Below are 22,484 nucleotides of genomic sequence, written 5' to 3' on the forward strand. Positions count from 1 at the left end.
TAACTCTTCAGGTGTGTCAATCTGTGTTTTCAGGACATGATGTGTAAGATACACAATAGGGAAAGCTTCACCATCTTCTGAAATGTCTTTTTTACAGTTTACTGTACACTTCAACATGTTTGCATTCGTATACATTAAGACTTTCCTTTGTGATGTCGTACCATCTTTTGAGTCACCCGTGCTCTGTTCTGGGGTATGGTATATGGTGCGAGGTATATTTTTAGATACGAACATATCAAATAGAAGCAGTAGGTCATTCAGTCCCTCGAGCCTCCTCTGTCATTCAATAAGATCTTGGCTGATTGGACTACGACCTCAAATCTGCATTCCTGCCTACCCCAATAACCTGTCACTCCTTTTCTTAACAAGAATCTACCTACCTCCGCCTTAAAAATATTCAAGCAGTCTTTCTGAAATTGTGGTGAAGCAGAGATCCAAAGACTCATGTACCTTAAAAAACATTTTGCCTTAGTTTTAAATGGGCAGCCCTTAAATTTTCAAATAAAGAATCCCTAGTTCTAGGTTCTCCCATAAAAGGAAATATTCTCTCCACATCTAGCCTATCAAAACCCTTCAGAATCTTTCTTATCTCAATCAAGTCACCTCCTATACATCTAAAGATCAGCGGTTACAAGCCTAGCCAGTGCAAACTTTCCTCATAAGACAAATCACACATTTCAGCTATTAGCTTGGTAAACCCTCTTTGAACTGCCGCCAATGCATTCACATCCTTCCTTAAATAAGGTGACCAATACTGTTCAAAGCAGTCTAGATTCAGTCTCACTAGTGTCCTATATGACCAAAGTGTGATATCCCAACTTTTGTATTCAATTCGTCTTACGATAAATGAACACATTCTATTACTTTTCCTAATTACTTACTGCACCTACATATTAACTTTTTGAAATTCACGCACAAGCATACTCAGGTACCTCTGTGCCTCAGCTCACGCTCAGATAATATGCTTTTGGATTCGTCCTACCAAAATGCACAATTTCATGTTTTCCCACATTATCCTTCATTTGCCACATCTTTGCCCACTTAATCTATCGATATCTTTTCAAATTTTCTAAACTTTGTGTCAGCAGCAAACCTGGCAACCATGTCTGTCACTTCAGCTGAATCATTTATATGAAGTGTAAGCAGTTAAGGTCCCTTCACTGATCCTTGTGGCACACTGGTTGTTTCACCTTGCCAGTCTGAAAAATATCCATTTATGCTTACCCTCAACTTCCTGCTAACCAGTCAATGTTCAATCCATGCCAAGATGCTATTCCCTACATAATAAGCTTTTATCTTCTGCGATAACACATGATGTGGTACCTTGGCAAATCTGGAAATCTAACTCCAATATTTTGGCCACTTTCCCTTTATCCACATCATGTGTCAGCTCTTCAACAGACTCCAATAAATAAATCAAACAAGATTTCCCTTTCACAAAATCATTCTGAATCTGCCTGATTACCCTGAACTTATCCAAGTGCCCTGCTCTAACTTTGTTAGTTAATAATAGACTTTAATTTTTTCCTTGTGACAGATGTTAAGTTAACTTGCCTGTAGTTTCCTGCTTTCCACCTTGTTCCCATCTTCAATAAAAGGAGTTGCACTTAGCTATCTTCCAGTCAAATGGAACTGTCCTTAAATCAGTGGAATTTTGGAAAATTAAAACCTATTTCACGAGCCACTTAAGAATCCTAGGATGAAAGGCTGTCAGGACCCAAGCAATTGACAGCCCAGAGCTCCAACAACTTACTCAGAACCACTTTTCTGATTATTGTAAATTTTCCACGTTCCTCTATTCCTTCCATTTCCTGATTTATTGCTGATTCTAGGATCTTACTTCTGCGTGCTATAGTGAAGATGGAGGCAAAATATCTGTTCAATTCATCTATAATTTCTTCATTTCGATTATCAATCCTCCAGTCTCTAATGTTCACTTCTTTTTAAAACCCTTTTCCTTGTTGAGTGGTTGGTAGGTGTAGGGAATGCTGGATAACTAGAAAAATTGAGGTTTTGGTCAAGAAAAAGAAGGAAGCATATGTCAAGTATAGACAGCAGAGGTTGAATGAATCCCTATAATAGTGTAAAGGCAGTAGAAGTTTACTTAAGAGAGAAATCAACAGGGCAAAAACAGGACTTGAGATAGCTTTGGCAAACTGGCTTAAGGAGAACCCAAAGGGGTTCTACAAATATATTAAGAACAAAAGGGTAACTAGGGAGAGAACAGGGGCCCTTATAGAACAGCAAGGCACCCTGCATGTGGAACTGGAGATGGGGGAGATACTAAATGACTATTTTGCATCAGTGTTTACTGTGGAGAAGGATATGAAAGCTAGAGAACCTGTGTAAATAAGTAACAACATCTTGAAAAATGTCCATATTATAGAGGAGTTGGTGCTGGATGTCTTAAAATGCATAACGGTGGATAAATCCCTGGGACCTGATCAGGCATACCCTAGAACTTTGTGGGAAGCTAGGGAAGTGATTGCTGGGCCCCTTGCTGAGATATTTGTATTATCTATAGCCACAGGTGAGGTGCCAAAAGACTGGAGGTTGGCTAACGTTGTGCTACTATTTAAGAAAGGTGGTAAGGAACAGCCAAGGAACTATAGAGCAGTGAGCCTGTTATCACTGTTGGGCAAATTGTTGGAAAGAATCCTGAGGGACAGGATTTACATGTATTTGGAAAGGCATGGACTGATTAGGGATAGTCGTTGTGCGTGAGAAATCGTGTCTCACTAACTTAATGGAGTTTTTGAAAAGGTAACAAAGAGGATTGATGAAGGCAGAGTGGTGGGCGTCATCAATATGGACTTCAGTAAGGTCTTCGACAAGGTTCCACATGGTAGACTGGTAAGCAAGATGAGATCACATGGAATGCAGGGAGAACTAGCCATTTGAATACAAAACTGGCTGGAAAGTAGGAGGCAGAGGGTAGTGGTGGGGGGCTGCTTTTCAGACTGCAGGTCTGTGAGCAGCGGTGTGCCACAAAGATCGGTGCTGGGTCCACTGCTTTTCATCATTTATATAAATGACTTGGATGTGAACATAGGTGATATGGTTAGTAAGTTTGCAGTTGACACCAAAATTAATGGTGCAGTGGACAGCCAAGAAGGTACCTCAGAGTACAATGGGACTTTGATCGGATGGGCTGGTGGGTTGAAGAGTGGCAGAGTGGAGATTAATTTAGGTAAGCATGAGGTGCTGCATTTTGGAAAGACAAATCAGGGCAGGTCTTATTCACTTAGTGGTAAGGTCCTGGCGAGTATTGCTGAACAAAGACACCTTGGAGTGAAGGTTAACAGTTTCTTGAAAGTGGAGTCGCAGGTAGACAGGTTAGTGAACGAGGCATTTGGTATGCTTGTTTTTATTGGTCAGGGGGTAGAGTATAGGAATTGGGAGGTCATGTTGCTGCTGTATAGGACATTGGTCAGGCCACTTTTGGAATACTGCCTTCAAATTCTGGTTCCCTGTTATAGACAGAATGTTGTGAAACTTGAAAGGGTTCAGAAAAGATGTAAAAGGATGTTGAAGGTTTGGAGGGTTCAAGCTATACGGAGAGTCTGAATAAGCTGGGCCTATTTTCCCTGGATCATCAGAGGCTGAGGGGTGATCTTAGAGGTATATAAAGTCATGAGGGGCATAGATAGGGTGAATAGCCAACATCTTTTCCCTGGGATAGCGGAGTCCAAAACTAGAGGGCACAGGTTTAAGGTGAGAGGGAAAAGATTTAAAAAAGGGCCTAATGGGCAACTTTTTTTACGCAGAGGGTGATGCGTGTATGGAATGAGCTGCCAGAGGAAGTGATGATGACTGGTACAATTACAACATTTAAAAGGTAACTGGATAGGTATATAAATAGAAAAGGGTTTAAGAGGGATATGGGCCAAATGCTGGCAAATGGGACTAGATTAATTTAGGATATCTGGTTGGCATGGATGAGTTGGACCAAAGGGTCTGTTTCCATGCTGTACAGCTCTATGAGTCTTAAGTGTTTACAGAAACACTTAATCTGCTTTTATTTTTCTAGCTAGCTTTCTCCTGAACTCTAATTTTCCCTCCTTACTAATTATTTTGGCTCTCTTTGCGGATTTTTATATACTGGCCGATCTCCTGATCTGCCACCTGGTCTTTGCATAATAATGTACTTTCTCTTTGTGTTCTAGTTAACCACAGATGGTGGATCTGTCCCTTGCATTTTTTCCCATTCATTGGAATATATCTATTGTGTGCATTTTGAAATATTCTCTTGAATGTTCTCTATTGGTCTATCTTTTAACTTAAATTGACCAATTCACTTTAGACAGCACTGCTTTCACACCCTCATAACTGCACTGATTTAAATTTTAAAAATAACAGTTCGATATCGCCTGCTCTCGTTAGCTCCAGAACATGCTGCTCTAAGAAAACATCCTGAAAATTCTATGAACTCCTCAAGGATACTCTGCATATTTGACTTTCCCAGTCTATATGTCCCATGGTTACACGTATATCTTTCTAACAAGCTATTATTTTCTTTCCTTGAGCCATACCCTCCTGTATGGTTACTGTTAGAGGTGGATACAGTCGAACAGGGATAGTGAGCTCAGGGTATTTGTTTTTGAGAGGTTTGATGACAACAAATATGAAGTGGGAGGTGAGGTGTTTTGGGAGGTGGGGGGGGGTGGCGGAAGAGATGGGTAGGAGGGGAGCAGCAGTTCCTGAGGATAGGGAACTAAAATAATATCTAATATGAGTGCCAGAATAGAATGTTGGGCAGTCAGGAGTTTCATGGGAATATGGTGGAGAGAGCACCAGGTGGCTCCCATAGTGAGCTGAGCTACAGAGGGCATGAGAGAATATAGGAGGGGAACTAGAGGACAGTGAGAGTTCAGGGTTAGGGCAAAGGGGAACCTTAGGCAAACTTTTGTCTGTGAGTTAGGGGAAGGTCAGGAAGTGGCAAAGATGGGGTGGACAACAGGTCTCAACCTTTGCAACAAAGTTCCTCATACTTGTTGCTGGAAGTAAGGATAGGGGAGGAAGGGGAGAATGGGTTAAGACAACAGTTTATAGTGAAAAGGAAGCCAGGGATTATCTCCTCATTCTGGGATGAATTTGGAATAGGGACTAGTTTAGGTTGGAGTGTGAAACCCAACAGTACTTGGGTCCAGACAGATCAAACAATGAATGGTCAAATTAGATGCCCATCTATGACACTCACATCTGTATCTCTTGAAATTAAGGGTGTGGACAAAAGGGCCATATCAAATTATAAGACAGAGTAATGGCTTGAACCTGAAAATGGTCTCATAGGTAACAGCAAGGATATGATTAGATTGGCGATTCCAGAAATGTGGCGATGCGCAAAGAGCCAAAGGACGGAAACTTGATTTTTTTAAAATCCAGAGGAGTCTAAAGGATAGCAAGTTGGGAGAAGACAAAGAAATCTGGGTGCAGAAACAAAAAATTATCACATAGCTTCATCTGCGATTGACACAACGGAAATAGCAAGAGGCTAAATCACCAAGACATTTCTTGGTGCAGGAACCAAAGAAGGAAAGTAGTGAAGATATCTTGATAAGAAGCTTGCTACTTAGGGTGGGCAGTATGGTAACAAAGACTTTAAGGCAAGAGGGTTGAACAAGATGAAATTTTGAAGCAGCAGGTAGTGTCAGAGGAATAGGAGACCAAAGTATGATTTGGTGATGAAGGCTTAACACCACTACAGATTTGGGTGGGGTTAGTAAAATAAGGTAAAGTCATATGGTGAAACCATCAGTTAGGTTTATTTCAAGATCACAATGTCAATGCAATTAAACGAACATTAGAATTAGAGTAGGAGGCAGGTCTATTCCCCTGGAGGCTGCTTCATCATTCATGATGACCATGTCAATCTCCTATCAGAACTCCATTTTACCATCCTATCCACATAACCCTTAGTAAACAAAAATATGCTCAGCAATTGGGCATGAGCAGCTCTCTATGAAAAAAATTCTAAAAACGTGCAGCACTTAAAGACATTTTTCCTCAAACCTAAATGGTCACTCCCTTGTCCGGAGAGTTTGATTTCTAACTCCAGACTCTCCAGCAAGAGGAAATAACCCTTCAAGGCTTTAAGGCATCAGAAAGTAGGACAATGAAAGTTTCAAAGCAACCATTCTTCTGAACTCTAATATGGACCCATTCTCCTGTATCTCACCTCACAGAACAATCCTCATATCTAAGGGGGAGTAAAGCTAAAGGTGAGTAAGTATTTCAAGGAGTGCTAAAGTGTTAGAATAGGAATTTGGGGCACAAAATGGGTAAAGGGCATAGAGGTACAGTGAGTGGAGAGAGATGTCTAGGAGGAGGAAGAGTAAATAATACATTTTTTAAGATAAAAGCCATTGAAGGAGGACAGCAGATAGGCTGCACAAATACCTCTTTGTGGAACGCTGACAGAAACCACTTCTTTTGCCATCAGCTTTGAATCCCAAGCTGCTTTGCTCTTAGTGTAGGAACTAACTGCATAAGAGTCTTGTTCTTCACGTGAAATGTTAAACTTCTTAGCAGTATTCTCAGCACAGTTACCCTGTGACAAGTTTAAGATTCATGGAAAATGATCCCATTAACCACAAGTACGTAGTAATAATAATTACATAAAATTTATAACCTAAAAAAGCTCATTTTTGCCGAAGCTGTATAACTGGTCTTCTCCCATTAGTGCTTCTGCTCTGTAAGAGCCTCTTCACATCCTTTAACTAATACCATAATCTTACAAAAGAAAGCATTAAGCCCGTAAGTTAGACAGCATTCTAAAGAATTCTTTTTTAGAAATCCATGCAAAGAAGTGCTTTTAAATAAATAGGTCTCAAGTTATAAGTTAGCTGCAGTTCTAGTGGCATACTAAGAAATCACAAAGGTGGCAACTGCCAGCCAACTTATACAGAGGTAAATTCAGTAAATAATGTTTTCGTATAAGTTACCAATGCAAGCTTCAGATCACAGTATTCAATTTATATTTTCTATATCAAATGATATTCAATTCTGATTCTGTTTCTAATGCATAAATAGTCACAATGAATTGCAAAGTACCAAGTTTACAGAAAGAGTAACACTTGCCATGTGAATTTTATTGTAGACATCTGTTAACCCATCTTTTACAATCAGGTCTTCCAACTTTACACCTCCATAAGCTGGTGCTTCCCTGCCCATCACATATGGAACATTGGACATGCTCTCCATCCCACCAGCAATCATTACCTCCTGTGGCATAAGGAAACAAAATACTGTTTATATTTAAGGCAGTACAAAACACGAACAGTGAATTCACAAGAAAAAGTGCACTTCACCTTACTTTAACTATGCATTCTTTTCAATTTTTCCCAATGTGCTTTCAAATATGCGGCTGTAACATGTCATGTAGGATTACACAGGATATACAAAACAGAAACAGGGCTCAAACTCTTCACGTCTGCATTAGTATTGCACTAGAGGTTCCTTCAATTAACATGAATTGTCAGATCTAAAATGTCACTTCTTCTTTACAGTGATAACACCTTTAGTTCTTTCAGGCAGTGACTTGAAAGAAATTTGGGGATTTACATATACATATCAATTAAAATCTTCTAACTGATTAAAGATTTAAGAGCAATCTTAGATTTGTTCAATACATCCTCATCGGTTGTGTGACCCTTTGATCGTTTACTTATAAATTCTGTGTGCTGTGTGCTCCTTTCTCACTTCACCTAAAGGGGCTACACTCCAAAAGCTTGTGTTTTCAAATAAATCTTTTGGACTATAACCTACTGTCATGTGATATCTGACCTTGCCACAGTAAAACACCAGCACCTCCACATCTTGAATTTCTTGGTGATTATCTTATACTGATGACCTTTGATTATGTGCTTCCGCACAAATGGAAACATTTTCTCTGTAGCTACTTTATAAAAACCATTCATAATTTTAATGACATAAATCAGGTGACCCTTCAACTTTCTTTTTTGAAGAAAAGAGAGACCCAATCTGTTCAACTATGTGGATAGCATAATCATAGATAATGATGACCATATAACCATTGTCAATTGTCATAAAAACCCATCTGGCTACCTAACATTTTTAAGGAAAGGAAATTGGCAATCCTCAATTCATCTAGTCAGAGTGCTGTTGTGCAGTGGTAGTTTCACTGCTGCTGGGCCACAAAGCCCAGGTTCAAGATCCACCTGCAACAGTAATGTCTCACAACAAGTCTGAACAGATTGACTTAAAACACCTACCTAGTCTGGCCTGCGAGTCCACGCCTACAACAATGTGGTCGACTCAGCTTTTTTCTGAGCTCTTCTACAATCTATTGACCTTGTTTGTATATTATATACAACCTTCCCTATTAACATCCACTGAAGCAGTCCAATATGGGCAATACAGTCTGGTTGAGGCTGATATACAGGTAGTAACATTCACACGACACATGTCAGGCAATAAACATGGCCTGCATGAGAGAACGTGGCCATCTCCCCTTTACATTAATATCAATACCAATATTACCATGGACCAGAAATCTATCTGGACCTGCCATTTAGTTACTGTGGTCTCAAGGGAAATGCACAGGGAGTAACTCACCACCTGACTTCTAAAAGCCAATCCACCATCTACAAGGTAGAAATCAAGGGTGTGACAAAACACTCTCTAATCACCTGGATTCATCTAATTCAGCAATATACATGAAAGGGATCATGTCAAACAACGACCGAAATCAGTAAGTGGCGAAAATAGTCTCTTTATTCAGGACAGAAACATAGAGGATAGGAGCAGGAGGAGGCCATTCGGCCTTTCAATACTGCTCTGCCATTCTTCACGATCATGGCTGATCGTCCAACTCAATAGCCCAATCCTGCTTTCTCCCCATAAACATTGATCCCATTCGTCCCAAGTGCTACATCTAGTTCCTCTTGAATACTTTCAATGTTTTGGCATCAACTACATCCTGTGATAATAAATTCCACAGGCTTACCACTCTTTGGGTGAAAAAATGTCTCCTCAACTCTGTCCTAAATCGCCTACCCCGAATCCTCAGACTGTAAACCCTTGTTCTGGACAAACCGACCATTGGGAACATCCTCCCCGCATCTACCCTGTCCAATCCTGTTAGAATTTTGTAAGTCTCTATGAGATTTCCCCCTCATTCATCTGAAGTCCAGCAAAAACAACCCTAACCTAGTCAATCTCTCCTCATATGTCAGTCCTGCCATCCCCGGAATCAGCTTGGTAAACCTTCGCTGCACTCCCTCAAGAGCAAGAGCATCCTTCCTCAGAAAAGGAGACCAAAACTGCACACAATATTCCAGGTGAGGTCTCACCAAGGCCCCGTGCAACTACAACAACACATCACTGCTTCTGTACTCAAAACCTCTCGCAATGAAGGCCAACATACCATTTGCCTTCTTTCCGCCTGCTGCACCTGCATGGTTACCTTCAGGACTGGTGCACAAGGACACACAGGTCCCGCTGCATACTGCCCTCTCCCAATTTACAGTCAGTTATTCAGGTAGTAATCTGCCTTCTTGTTTTTGCTTCCGAGTGAATAACCCCACATCTATACAAATTATACTGCATCTGCCATTGATTTGCCCACTCACCCAAATATATTACACTGACTGCCTCTCCCTTGTCAACTCTACTAGTTTCATCCTCATAGAATTCCAACAGATTTGTCAAGCATGATTTCCCCTTCATAAATCCATGCTGACTCGGTGTAATCCTGCCACTGCTTTCTAAATGCTCTGCTATAAAATCCTTGACAATAGATTCGAGAATTCTCCCCACTACCGATATTAGGCTCACTGGTCTATAATTCCCTGTTTTCTCTCTACCTCCCTTTTTGAATATTGGAGTGACATTAGCCACCCTCCAATCTGCAGAGACTGCTCCAGAATCTATAGAATCCTGGAAGATGACCAATGCATCCACTATTTCTAGAGCTACTTCCTCAAGTACTCTGGGATGTAGGTTATCAGGCCATGGGGATTTATTGGCCTTCTATCCCAACAAATTTCCCAGTACGATTTCTCCACTAATATTGATCTCCCTCACTTCTTCCCGCTCACTAAATCTTGCATCCTCCAACAATTCTGGTATCGGATTTGTGTCCTCTTTTGTGAGGACAGACCAAATGTATGTATTCAGTTCCTCAGCCATTTCTTTGTCCCTTATTATACATTCCCCTGTTTCTGTCTGTAGGGGACCTACATTTGTCTTTACCAATCTCTTACTCTTCACGTACCTATAGAAACTCTAAGCGTCAGTCTTCATGTTTTCTGCAAGCTTACTTTCGAACTGTTTTCCCCTTCTTAATCAATCCCTTGGTCCTTCTTCGCTGAATTCTAAACTGCTCCCAATCCTCAGATTTATTATTTTTCTTGGCCAATCTGTATGTTTCTTCCTTAGATCGGATACAATTTCTTATTTCCTTTGTGAGCCATGGATTGGCCCTCATACCCAATGTGCTTTTGCAACAGGCAGGAATAAACAGTTGTTGCAGTTCCCCCATGCGTTCCCTGAACGTTTGCCATTGCCTATCCACTGTCATATCCTTTAAGTAACTCTCCTCAATCTTTCAAGGCCAACTCATATCTCATATCTACGTAGCTTCCTTTAGTTAGGTTGAGCACCCTAGTCTCCAAATCAACAACCTCACTCACCACCTTGATAGAATTTTTTAATCATGTTATGGTCACTCTTCCCCAAGGGGTCTCACACAGCTAGATTGGCAATGATTCTCTTCTCATTACACAGCACCCAGTCTAAGATGGCCTACTGTCTAGTTGGTTATTCCACATATTGGTCAAGAAAACCATCTCGTGTCTACTCCAGGAATTCCTCCTCTACAGCACTGTGACAAATTTGATTTGCCCAATCTATGTGCAAATTAAAATCACCTATGATTACCGATATTCCCTTATCACATGCATCTCTAATTTCCTGTTTAATGCCATTCTCGACATCACCACTGCAGTTTAGAGGTGACACCTACTATTGTTTTTTGCCCCTTGGTATTTTTCAACTCTACCCATACAGACTCCACATTGCCAGAGCTAATATCCTTTCTCACTATTGTGTTAATTTCCTCTTTAACCAGCAATGCCGCTCGGCTACCTTTTCCTTTTTGCCTGTCCTTCCTAAATACGGAATACCCTGTGACATAGTTTCCATCCCTGGTCACCATGCAGCCATGTCCCCGTAATCGCAATTATATCATATCGTTCACATCTATCTGCACGATTAGTTCATCCACTTTGCTGCAGTTGTTCTGAGCTTTAAGGCACAAAGCCTTTATGCTTGACCTTTTAACAGTCTTTGTCTCCTTATTTTTCTCAATAGCCCCGTTTGAATCTTGCCCTTGGTTTCTCAGCCTATCACTTTTCTTATTCCCTTTCTTAGGTTTTGTTTTTATCCTTGCTGCCTTCTTCTCGGACTCTTTACGTTGGTTCTTATCCCCCTGGCATATTATTTTAACCCCTCCCCAACCACTCTAGCAAACATTCCCCCAGGACATCTTTCCCAGTCCTGCCCAGGTGTAACCCATCCAATTTGTACAAGTCCCACCTCCCCCAGAACCAGTCCCAATGTCCCAGAAATCTGAAACCCTCCCCCTGACACCATCTTTGCAGCCCCGTATTCATCTGGTATAGCCTGGCATTTCTCCTCTCACTAGCACATGGCATCGGTAGTAATCATGAGAACACTAACCTCCGAGGTCTGATTTCTTAACTTCTTAACTTCCTTCCTAGCTCCCTGTATTCTGCCTTCAGGACCTCATCCCTTCTTTTTAACCTATGTCATTTGTACCGATGTATACCACAACTGTTCACCTTCCCCTATCAGAATGTCCAGTACCCACTCCAAGACATCCTTAATCCTAGCGCCAAGGAGGCAGCCTCCATCCTGCAGTCTCGTTTGAGGCCACAGAAACACCTGTCCATTCCCCATACAAATGAGTCCCCTATGACTATTGCCCTGGCACACTTTTTACCCCTCCCCTCTGCAGCAGAACCAACCTTGGTGCAACAAGTTTGGGTGCTGCTGCTTTCCCCTGCAAGGTCATTCCCTTCAACAGTATCCAAAACGGTATACCTGCTTTGCAGGGGAACGGCCACAAGCGATTCCTGCACTACCTGCATATCTCTCTTGCTCTGTCTGGTGATCACCCATTCCCTTCCTGCCTGCAGAGTGACCACCTCTCTATATGTGCTATCCATGATACTTTCTGCTTTGCAGATACTCCACAGTGTCCCCAGCCGCCGCTCCAGCTCTGAAACTCAAGCTTCCAGGGGCTGCAGCTAGACACACTTCCTGCACACATGCTGACCTGGGGGGCTGGAACTGTCCCCAGTCTGCCACATGGAGCAAGTGGAGCAAACCAAGGCTTTCAGCTCTCCTGCCGTGGTTTACCTCTTTAAATTTAACCCTGGAGAGTACTTTATATTAAGGTTAATCAAATCCAGTTATCTGTGGCCCTTCTTTCCTGGTCCATGCACTACCCTTACAGATTACAAGCCAAAAATTAGTACCAGAAGTTGTGAGGACCACACAGACATTCCAAACCTGCCTCACCCAGTACTCACCAATCAAGTCCCTCCCTTGTAGTCACTGCAGCAGGGCAAGACCAGTCACTTTCCCTAGCTTGTGGTCCTCACAATGGCAGGGGAATGGCCACAGGAGATTCCTGCACTACCTGCCTATCTCTCTTGCTCTGTCTGGTGGTCACCCATTCCCTGCATCTGTAGTAGCACAGGTCAAGGCAGCAATGGAATCCAAAGTACAGTTTTACAGTAGCCTCTTTACATACAATTCTTACATATATTAAAATTTTAGCACAAGGATGTTACATAGTTGTATCTATTGTACACAAGTTTGTGTGACATCTGTCCTGGGGGAGCAGAAGATGGTTTAAGCACTTGCTAAATGCAGGCTGTTACTCCTGATGGGATTGGAATGTCTGTGTGGTCGGAGTTTGCATAATCAAGAGGTGTTAGTCCTTTTGTCTTTAAAGTTAGTAATGTTGGTAAAAATACGAGATCGATATGATCTAAACAAGCGAGAAATTATGTGTGTACTAAATAAAAGTATGGGGATATTAAACTGATCTCCCACAGCTGGATCATGAGATTTTATTTACTATTGCCGGTTTTGATAGTTCTTATACTTTCGTTCATGCAGTTTCACGGAAGCGCTGTTTTGATACAAAGTTTCTTTAAGGGGGTAGCAGTCTTATTTAATATGCACTTAACAGCTACATGCTAGTGGAAGAAACTTGTTTGTTGTCCTGTAATCTATCAAAGTCCCAAGAGACGGTTGCTAAGGGGCTGGTTAATATTATTATTTTTCTATAGTTTCAGGTAAGTCATGGAGTCATGTCAGCAGGTACAGCATTGTTCTGAATTGGTTACAATATTAATACTTATTCAGGGGTAGCCTTTGACATAGAAACAGGTCTAAACACTGCCTGTAACATGGGCCGATAAGGATTGAACGTAAAGAAGCAGTAATGGGTTGGAAGGGATGTTTTAATTTAGTTTACCTTGTAATAGTAAAATGTACTACAAAACCGCGGTTTTATGAATGAATGAAAGAAAGAAAGGCGGTATAGCAAACGGAGCGTTGGTGAGTGGTTAGTAAAAGAGTTATGAATGAATCAGAATGCAGTATGAGTAAATATAGAGCGCTTGTGAGTGGGTTGGTAAAGAGACCTATAATATAATATCTCACAATAAGAAGCTAGACACTATCAAGGTCAAAGCAGTCCACTCAATTATTACTCCATCCGTCACCTAAAACAGTGACTTCCTCTATCATTGATGTACATCAGAAATCTGTACTAGGAACAAAATGCAGTGCAGCAACTTGCCAACGGTCCTTCAGCAACACTTTCTAAGCACGCAACCTTCACCATCAAAAGGAACAAGCAATGTAGAAGTATGGGAACAGCACCTCCCTCAAGTTCCCTTCCAAGTCACTCCCCATCCTGAGTTGGAACCATATCATTGTTCCTTCAACATTGCTAGATCAAAATCCTAGAACTCACTTCCTAACAGCACAGCGAGTTTACCTACCTACAGCAGCTCACAAAGGTGGCTCACCATACATTTTAAAGAGCAATTAGGGATGAGCAACAAATGCTGGCATCGTCAGTGATACCCACATCCCATGAATGAATAATAAAAATAATTTTGAGTATTATATGCTGTTAATATTATTTTGATGTTCCTCTACTTCTATTTCTACACTGGTTCATTCTTCATTACGAGATACTCGTACCTTGCAGTGACTTTTACTAGAGGGTCAAAAAGGAGTCATAAACACATTGTAGGAACTTCATATCCTTATCCCCTATACTTGTCTCTTCTTTTCGATTAATATCAGGACAGTCAAAAATACTCCATGACATTTATTCTACGATTTATGCTGGATACTCTAATTTGTCTGTATATTTCTTGCACCGTTTCTCTTAGGCAGTTTGAAGACACTATCTACTGAAGCAATTGATCGTTTGCTATCTTATCTCATTTGACGTGGATTTTGTTTTTGTCTTGCAGATTGCAGTGACCTTTATTTCTAGTGACATTTTATTATCCCTAGGATGTCCAGCTAATCCACCTCCCTTTTTACCTCATCTTTCCTAAGTAATATATACTGCAATGTTTAATTTCAGTCCTGGTTTTCCTATCTTCCAGTCAAAAAAAATTGACTAGCTTTTCAACTTGGATGCATGCAGATTAAGAACAATTATCTATGACAAAACCAAATAAACAATTAGCAATAAGAAAACAATAAATAAATTTACACATTTTCAATAAACAAAAGTACCTGATGTCCACACATAAGACTTTGTGCTGCCAGCATGATTGATTTCATTCCAGAGGCACAAACTTTGTTGACAGTTGTTGCAGGTGTAGAGACTGGCAAGCCTAAAATGAAGGGAAAATACATTTTCTAACAAGCAATCAAAAATCATTCAGAACTTTTAAAATTATGTCTTTTTCTTAAACTTAACTAAGACAGCTATAGACAGAGTTTTATTTATGGCACAATCCAAAAATCTGCTCTATGTTCTTATGCTATCCAGATATATGAACAGCAATATACTACCTGCACCAAGGGCAGATTGTCGAGCAGGAGCTTGCCCTTCCCCAGCTTGTAAAACATTGCCCATGTACACTTCTTTCACTTCCTCTGGAGGAATCCCTGTCAATTGAACCAATATATTAATATTATGCATCAGATTTTGCTGCACAAATAATCAACTAACTTAAACATTTGTATAAAATAAACATAGCAATATCGAAGATTTCAACGATAGAACTCTTCCTACCATCTGGTCTACAGAGATATGAATTAATGTTACTGCAGTAGATTAACAATCCAAATGTACTTTCCTTCGCTCCGCTGCCAATGTAGAAATCTCAATGGAAAGCCAAACATTCATTAAACAAAGATAAGAAAAAAATTAGATGAATCATTTCCAACAACTCTCTGGTCCGCCAATCCTACAAATCAATACTTATATTCTGGAGAATAAAGCAATGTTTTATGCACTTGCCCATCTTTAAAAAATTAACAAAATGGAAAAGTGTACTTTTAGAACTAAAGAATTTAAAAACACCACAGTCACACCATACTAACATTTGAAAATCCACATGGGTACTGAAGTGATATTGAACTGATACAATGAAATTAATTGATATAAAATATTCAATCAAAAAATTGTTGCAAATTAGTACAAGGTTTCTCCAAATGTAAGCACGATGTTGCTTCTGCCTAGAAACTATTAAAGGTTTTATACATGTATCCAAAAGCATTTGTTTCATGTTATGCTTATTGGAATCAAATGTCATTTATGAAAGTCTCTCACTTGAATCTTACTATAGGTAATTAGGCTAAGATAGGTAATGAAGTTTCGACAAACACTATACCACTATGCTGCAATTTTGCACATATTCAAGTCAATACTCTCATTGTGCAAATTACTTAGTATGCATTGGGGTTCTGCTACAATTTGTTGTAGAATCAAAGTCGCCACCAGATATCATGAAAACATTTTACAAGAGCCAAGGTAAACAATTTCAGAAATTACAATGTAAAAATACTCTTCAGCTCAGAACTTGTTTTCTCTTGCGTAAGATGAAACTTTGCCAATATCTTCTACCTTTTTGCTTGAAAAAGCGATACACTTGAAAAGAAATTATTCAGTGGAGTCTGCAATCATATCAGATAGTGATATACAGTAAGGAATTTTAAGGAACTCCTCAGCTCCACAAATTTGAAAAAGGTTAAGTTGTCTTAAAAGGCATATTTTTGTAAAATATCATAAAACACGTTGCAAGCTAACTAAAATTCTGTAAAATTGCATCAGAATTGAGCTTTAACACCACTCTCCTGGAACCTCACCTTTTCATCGTTTAGACATTATAGTCAACAATCAGGAAAAAAAAATGAAAAGGTTGCCTTTCCAGCAAGGACTGATAAAGGGAGACTCATCAAACCTCTGATCTTGTAGAAGAGCTAACAGCCTCATTTAGCTGCAGAGATAGTAGGAACTGCCGATGCTGGAGAATCTGAGACAACAAGGTGTAGAGCTGGATGAACACAGCAGGCCAAGCAGCATCGGAGCAGCAGGAAAGCTGACGTTTCTGAAGAAGGGTCTAGGCCCGAAACGTCAGCCTCTCTGCTCCTATGATGCTGCTTGGCCTGCTGTGTTCATCCAGCCCTGCACCTTGTTGTCTCGGATTCTCCAGCATCTGCAGTTCCTACTATCTCTGTTTCTGAAGAAGGGTCTAGATCCGAAACGTCAGCTTTCCTGCCCCTCTGATGCTGCTTGGCCTGCTGTGATCATCCAGCTCTACACTTTGTAGCCTCATTTAGCTCATGGGATGAACAATGGATTGTTGGGCAAGGGTTAGAAAGTAATTGGTAAATTGAAATGGATTAATGTGCCCACAACAAACTAAATTTCTTCTGGTCTATGAAAAGTTTATTTTGATTTCTAAACCAGTTTTCCTGGAGTCTAGTAAGGATCTAACAAGGCAGTAACAGAACAGCCAGACTCCGGACCAACAATAAGCCTCAAGCTCAAGTACAGCTCCTCAAAACCTCGTTTCTCTGGAAAAAGTGAAATCTTGGCGAGCAGACCTATCCCTGCTGTGTCATCACTAATTATGCAAAAATTCTGTAACACTATATGGACTTTAACAATAATGCAAATTAATATGCATATCTTTGGCTTAAATTATTCTCAATTGCAAATTTTTTAAATCTTCCTTGTACTGCATATATATTAATTATGTTGTATCAATCATCCCAAGGTTTGAATGAATGGATAAACCATGCTTTTGATTTAACCTGAAAAAGAGTTTGTCGTGGGTCACTTAAACGTTGGACTCCAAAGATTTGGAAGAAACCTACGACAGCTTGTTTCAAACAAAAATTTAAACACTTCTGTCCATGGACAGAAGATGATAAAAATAAGAGTTTAATTTACCTCCTTCCCACGTCTCTAACAAACTAATGCCAATTATATTTAAAAGTCACTTTTTTTAAAAACAATACATCGCAATTTTGTTCTTCCAGTTTGTCATTATAAAGTTTTCCATTTTATCTTAGCAATTTACTTCAAAAATGTATTTTCAGTTTTATTTAGTAGCATGTTTTTTTTCTTTAAGCTTTCTTAAAAATTCCTTAAAGCTAAGGAAATGTTTTTACATCAGTAAAGTACAGAACATACACTCATACCTGCTCTTTCGATGGCAGCTCTTATTGAAATTGAACCAAGCTGTGTGGCTGTTAATGAGGAAAGACATCCTTTAAATGAACCAACAGGGGTTCTGGCTGCACTTGCAATGACCACTTCCTATTGTAAAAACATTAAAATGCATGTTCGTTTGTAATTCAAATTCTAAATGAGGTAGACTTTAACATATCAAGTATGTTAGAAAGTATTTTATCAAAATCAGAAATTTACAGTGAATATGAATAATGCATTAGACCTAATTTATCTTGCTTTCCAAAAAGCTTTGATGAAGTACCATATAGAAATAAGTAGCCAAATATACAACTCAGTGACTTTAAGAAAACAGTAAATTGGGTAAAGAGAACCCAATTCGGAGTGGGAGATAATTGCCATTAACGATTTAGAATTTCAAATCAAAAATACAATTCCTAAGTTTGCAGATGCCATCAAATTGCAAGGGACAGAGATAGACAACACTGGAAATGAATTAAATTACAAGACATTAATAAACTTGCAGAACAGGTATACAATTAGCCTCTAGCAAACTTTTCTACTACAGCTACAACACAGGGATCTGCACAACAATGTAGAAAATCGCTCAGCTATGTCCTGCCTGCAAGATATGGGACAAATGCAAATTAGTCAATCAACCTACTCTCAGTCATTAGCAAAGTAATGAAAGCTTTGTCAACAGTATCCTTGAAGGTGGAGTCACAGGTAAGTAGGGTAATGAAGGCAGCGTTTACTTGCCTTTACTGATCAGTGCATTGAGTATAGGAGTTGGGATGTCATGTGCAGTCGTACAGGACATTGGTTAGGCCACTTTTGGAATACTGCATTCAATTCTGGTCTCCCTGCTATAGGAAAGATGTTGTTAAACTTGAGAGGGTGGAGAAAAGATTTGAAAGAATGTTGCTGGAGTTGGAGGGTTTCAGCTTAGGGAGAGGCTGATAGATTGGGGCTGTTTTCCCTGGAGCATTGACCTTTTAGATGTTTATAAAATCATGAGGGGCATGGATAGGGTTAAAAGACAAGGTCTTTTTCCCAGGAGTCCAAAACTAGAGGGCATAGGTTTAAGGTGAGAGGGGAATATTTAAAAGGGACCCAAGGGGCAACTTTTTCACGCAGAGGGTGGTGCATGTACAGAATGAGCTGCCAGAGGAAGTGGTGGAGGTAGGTACAATTACACATTTAAAAGGCATCTGGATAAGTATATGAATAGGCAGGGTTCAGAGGGATACAGGCCAAATGCTGGCAGTGGGACGAAATTAATTTAGGATGGCTGATCAGCATGACCGAGTTGGACTGAAGTGTCTGTTTCCGTGCTGTACAACTCTATGACTCTAAGTGATACCTACTAAGCTGTTCAATAATGTTCAATATGGAATCTGCCAGGACCACTCAGCTTCTGGTCACATTACTGCCTAAATCCAAACACGATAGAAGAGCTGAATTCAAAAAGCAAGGTGAGACCGATTGCCCTTGCCAATAAGACCGTATTTGAAAAAGCATGACATCAAGGAGCCCTGGCAAAACTGAAGTCAGCTTGAGCCAAAGGCAAAACTCTCTACCTGTTGGAGTTCCACCTAACACAAAGAAGATTGTCATGGCTGTTGGACACCAAACATCAGACCCACAACATCACTACAGTAGATCCTCCCAGTACAGTCCTGGCCAAAATCACCTTCAGCTGCTTCATTGATGATTCACTCCATCATTAGAGGGATGCTCGCTCCAGAACGCACAATGTTCAGCATCATTTAAAACCCCAAAGCCACTGGTAAGGCTGTGCCCACACAGAATATGTTTTTATTTGGGACTGTCAACACTTTCTTTTTGGGTGTCAGTTTGTGGACATTTAATTTTAAATAATGGTCCATAGTGTATATTGCTGGTAAAATATAATCTATAAAACTCTCATTAGCACAGACCGCACTAAGCATGAGAAGTTCTGAAATACATTGTACTTACATTCAACGTGGGTCCAGAGGAATATCCTCGATGTTTACATTTTGCAAGCTGGAATAAAACACATTGCAGTATATTGAAGAAAACAAAGGTGAAAATGACATAACATATTAAGAACAGTACAGGAAGACCACATAACGTATTCCATCAAACAAAAAAGTTAATTTTAGTCTTAGAATTTAAAATATACCAATTGTAATTTTTGATTGACAAAGGGAGCCAGAAGGCCAGGTGTTTTGTGTTATTCAGTCTAATGGGTTACTGGCCGACAGTGTCTCAAAGTCCAAACTCAAAAAGGTTACACGTTTATTTACATTTAGTCTAAAATCTGCAATCGATGACCATTCCTGGCTTAACCTTTTGAGTAGGAGGACAGATTTCAAAACCAAATTAAATATGGAAACTTTATTGCTTAATCCAAAATCATTACCAAATTTTGACTGAAGCCTCAAAAAAAAAGTGACATCTGCTTCTAAATATATTTTTTATCTGATCAAACAAATCAATTGTTATTGCCTGCAGCCAGTCAATATTGAATTAGGCCAATTCAAATTTTTGTCAGTATGTATGCAGATGTGTTGAGAAGTAAAATTTGTTGAACTCTCATTTATAAAATAGTTTGAAGAATTTCAAACAAAGTAGACACCAATAAATACACTGATGCCAATTATGAAAATATCTGGTATAAAAGAGATTAATATATGCTCCTCATGTGGGAAAAAGTAAAAGCAGCTAGACGCTAGCAACTTCAGAATGAATATTGACACAGGAATGTGTTCAAATCCCAAAATAGTAAATGTAAACAAGAAATAAGAAAGCGCTGGTCTGGCACACGAAAAGATAAATATTTCTGACTAAAAGTGACCTGTTTGCTCAATTCCATGGGTTATTACTTCACCATGCTTAGTCAGATATTTGGACTCTGTGATCCACATTGCAAAGTAATATGACTTCTGTTCCAGATATAAACCTAAACCTCACATTTATAATGTTTGTGTCAAAAACTTCATATCACATGCCAACACAATGTTAAGAAAATCAAAAGGCTAAAAACAAACATATTTTTAAATTTAATCAAATTTCCTTGGTTAATTGCAGTGTACGGTTGAAACCATTTGTAATAGAAGACCCTAGGTTCAACTCCTACTCAATTCTGAGTTAGCTGGTAAAATTAGTCATATATTTGGTAGGAAAGGGAAAGGCAGTGCAATTTCAAAGTTTTTCAACTCTATCCCGTGATCCCCTACTAGAAAATGCATGAATGTGGATATCATGAAAGATTAAATCTAAATGTGTTACTTATTGTTGAAAAGCTGATGACAGCTGCAATCTAGGATCACACAAATGATTGCTGTTTATTAAGATGCCAAAGGACCCACAAACATCCATGAAGATATACTCTAACAGGAATAAACAGGAACCTTTATAACTGTGGTTCCTCGTTGTGGAATGTATAGCTCTGATCATGTCCATTCCCACAACAAAACCATGATCATATGTGGAAAATTACAAGGAAAATAAAACCACTGCATCGAGCCATCCAAAAGAATCCTGAAACAACTGGAAGATAACTGACTGCTGGAAGTCTCTCCAAAGTGACAGCCTTCCTTGTCTCATAAGTAGTTTCGGGGAGGACGTGGGCTGGGGATGAAGTGAGGAGGTAACTGCTCGTCCCTGTCTAACAACATATTTCTTGCGATTCCTTCATGTTTTAATTTTAGAGTTGCCGCAGTTTATCCGTCAGTCAGTTCCGATTGAGAAGCTGAACTGCCGGCCACCGTCACTGATTTAAATGCTTGCAGTTTTGCCTTTAAACTCAATGCAACTTCTCTCCAGGTCTTCATATGGAGTACCCGCTATTCGCGAACCAGTCGGAGAGTGGACAAGTCTCGCTCACATTCCCTCAGAGTGACATGTCACCAATACTGTGTTGTGACCCCACACCCCCGGGATCCTGTGCTCTCCAGCCCCTTGGGCCTTACACAATCTGCAGTGTTTCAGAGCTCAATGTGGCGGCAGCTCCCTTCAGAGGCTGGACCCCCCGCTCATCTCCGTCCACTGACCTTACACATCTCACCCTCACAGCCATCGCCCACCTCTGAAATAACCCGCCTCTGACTCCTCACCAGCAGCCGGGGCACAATGTCCCCTCGCTGAAGCCGTCCGCTAGTCACCAACACGAAACGAGCCACCGCCATCACGCAAACGACCACCTTCACCTTGAGCAGGATCACCCACCCAATCAGAGGCTAGCAGCTTCACCACCCAATCACGGCCGGCTTTAATGGAAGGTGGGGCCGCGAGCGGAGACGTGCAGCGAGGTCTCCTGGGAGTTGTAGTCCTGGAAGGTCAGGGTCAACACAAGGTGAATAAAAGCAAAACACTGTGGATTCTGGAGAATCGAAATAAAAAGAGTGCTGGAGAGACCCAGCAGTTCTGGCACCTGAGTTCCGAAGAAAAGCCATTGGACTTGAAACGTTAGCTATTTCTCAGCGAAAAATGCTGTCATACTTTTTGAGTTTCTCCAGTACATTGTTTTCATTTCAACACCTGAAGCTAATCCATCAACATGTTTATCTTGTCATTAACGTATTTAATATGCCTGAATGACACAAATATAAGGAATGTCAACATCACAGCACTGTCACACTGATAGGAGATCCATTCAAAAACTGATTACTTTAAATCACAAAGTGAATGAAGAGGATTCAACGTAGCTGGTTCTATACTTTTGCATAGTACTCTTTCAACTTTTTCAAAAACAAGCATCACTAAG

At 40.1% G+C, this 22,484-nt stretch overlaps 1 protein-coding gene across 3 annotated transcripts in view; it reads right to left on the reverse strand.

Annotated features, from left to right (window-relative positions):
- Positions 1-21,968, reverse strand: part of acat1 (acetyl-CoA acetyltransferase 1) — a 34,236-nt gene extending 12,268 nt beyond the window's left edge. Inside the window, exons 1-7 of one of the 3 annotated variants that reach the window (XM_048598382.1) lie at positions 21,835-21,968; positions 19,712-19,759; positions 17,743-17,860; positions 15,103-15,198; positions 14,821-14,921; positions 7,081-7,224; positions 6,400-6,550 (exon numbers count right to left, since the gene is read on the reverse strand). In XM_048598382.1, coding sequence (XP_048454339.1) covers positions 6,400-6,550; positions 7,081-7,224; positions 14,821-14,921; positions 15,103-15,198; positions 17,743-17,860; positions 19,712-19,759; positions 21,835-21,906 — 730 coding nt within the window. In that variant the 5' untranslated portion in view covers positions 21,907-21,968. Of the gene's footprint in view, positions 1-6,399; positions 6,551-7,080; positions 7,225-14,820; positions 14,922-15,102; positions 15,199-17,742; positions 17,861-19,711; positions 19,760-21,771 lie in introns of all 3 variants that reach the window. The other 2 variants (XM_048598381.1, XM_048598380.1) reach the window with 2 other exon arrangements.
- Between the last annotated feature and the right edge of the window lie 516 nt (positions 21,969-22,484).

The sequence above is a fragment of the Rhincodon typus genome, chromosome 6, assembly GCF_021869965.1.
Source record: "Rhincodon typus isolate 14 chromosome 6, sRhiTyp1.1, whole genome shotgun sequence".
Taxonomy (NCBI): Eukaryota; Metazoa; Chordata; class Chondrichthyes; order Orectolobiformes; family Rhincodontidae; genus Rhincodon; species Rhincodon typus.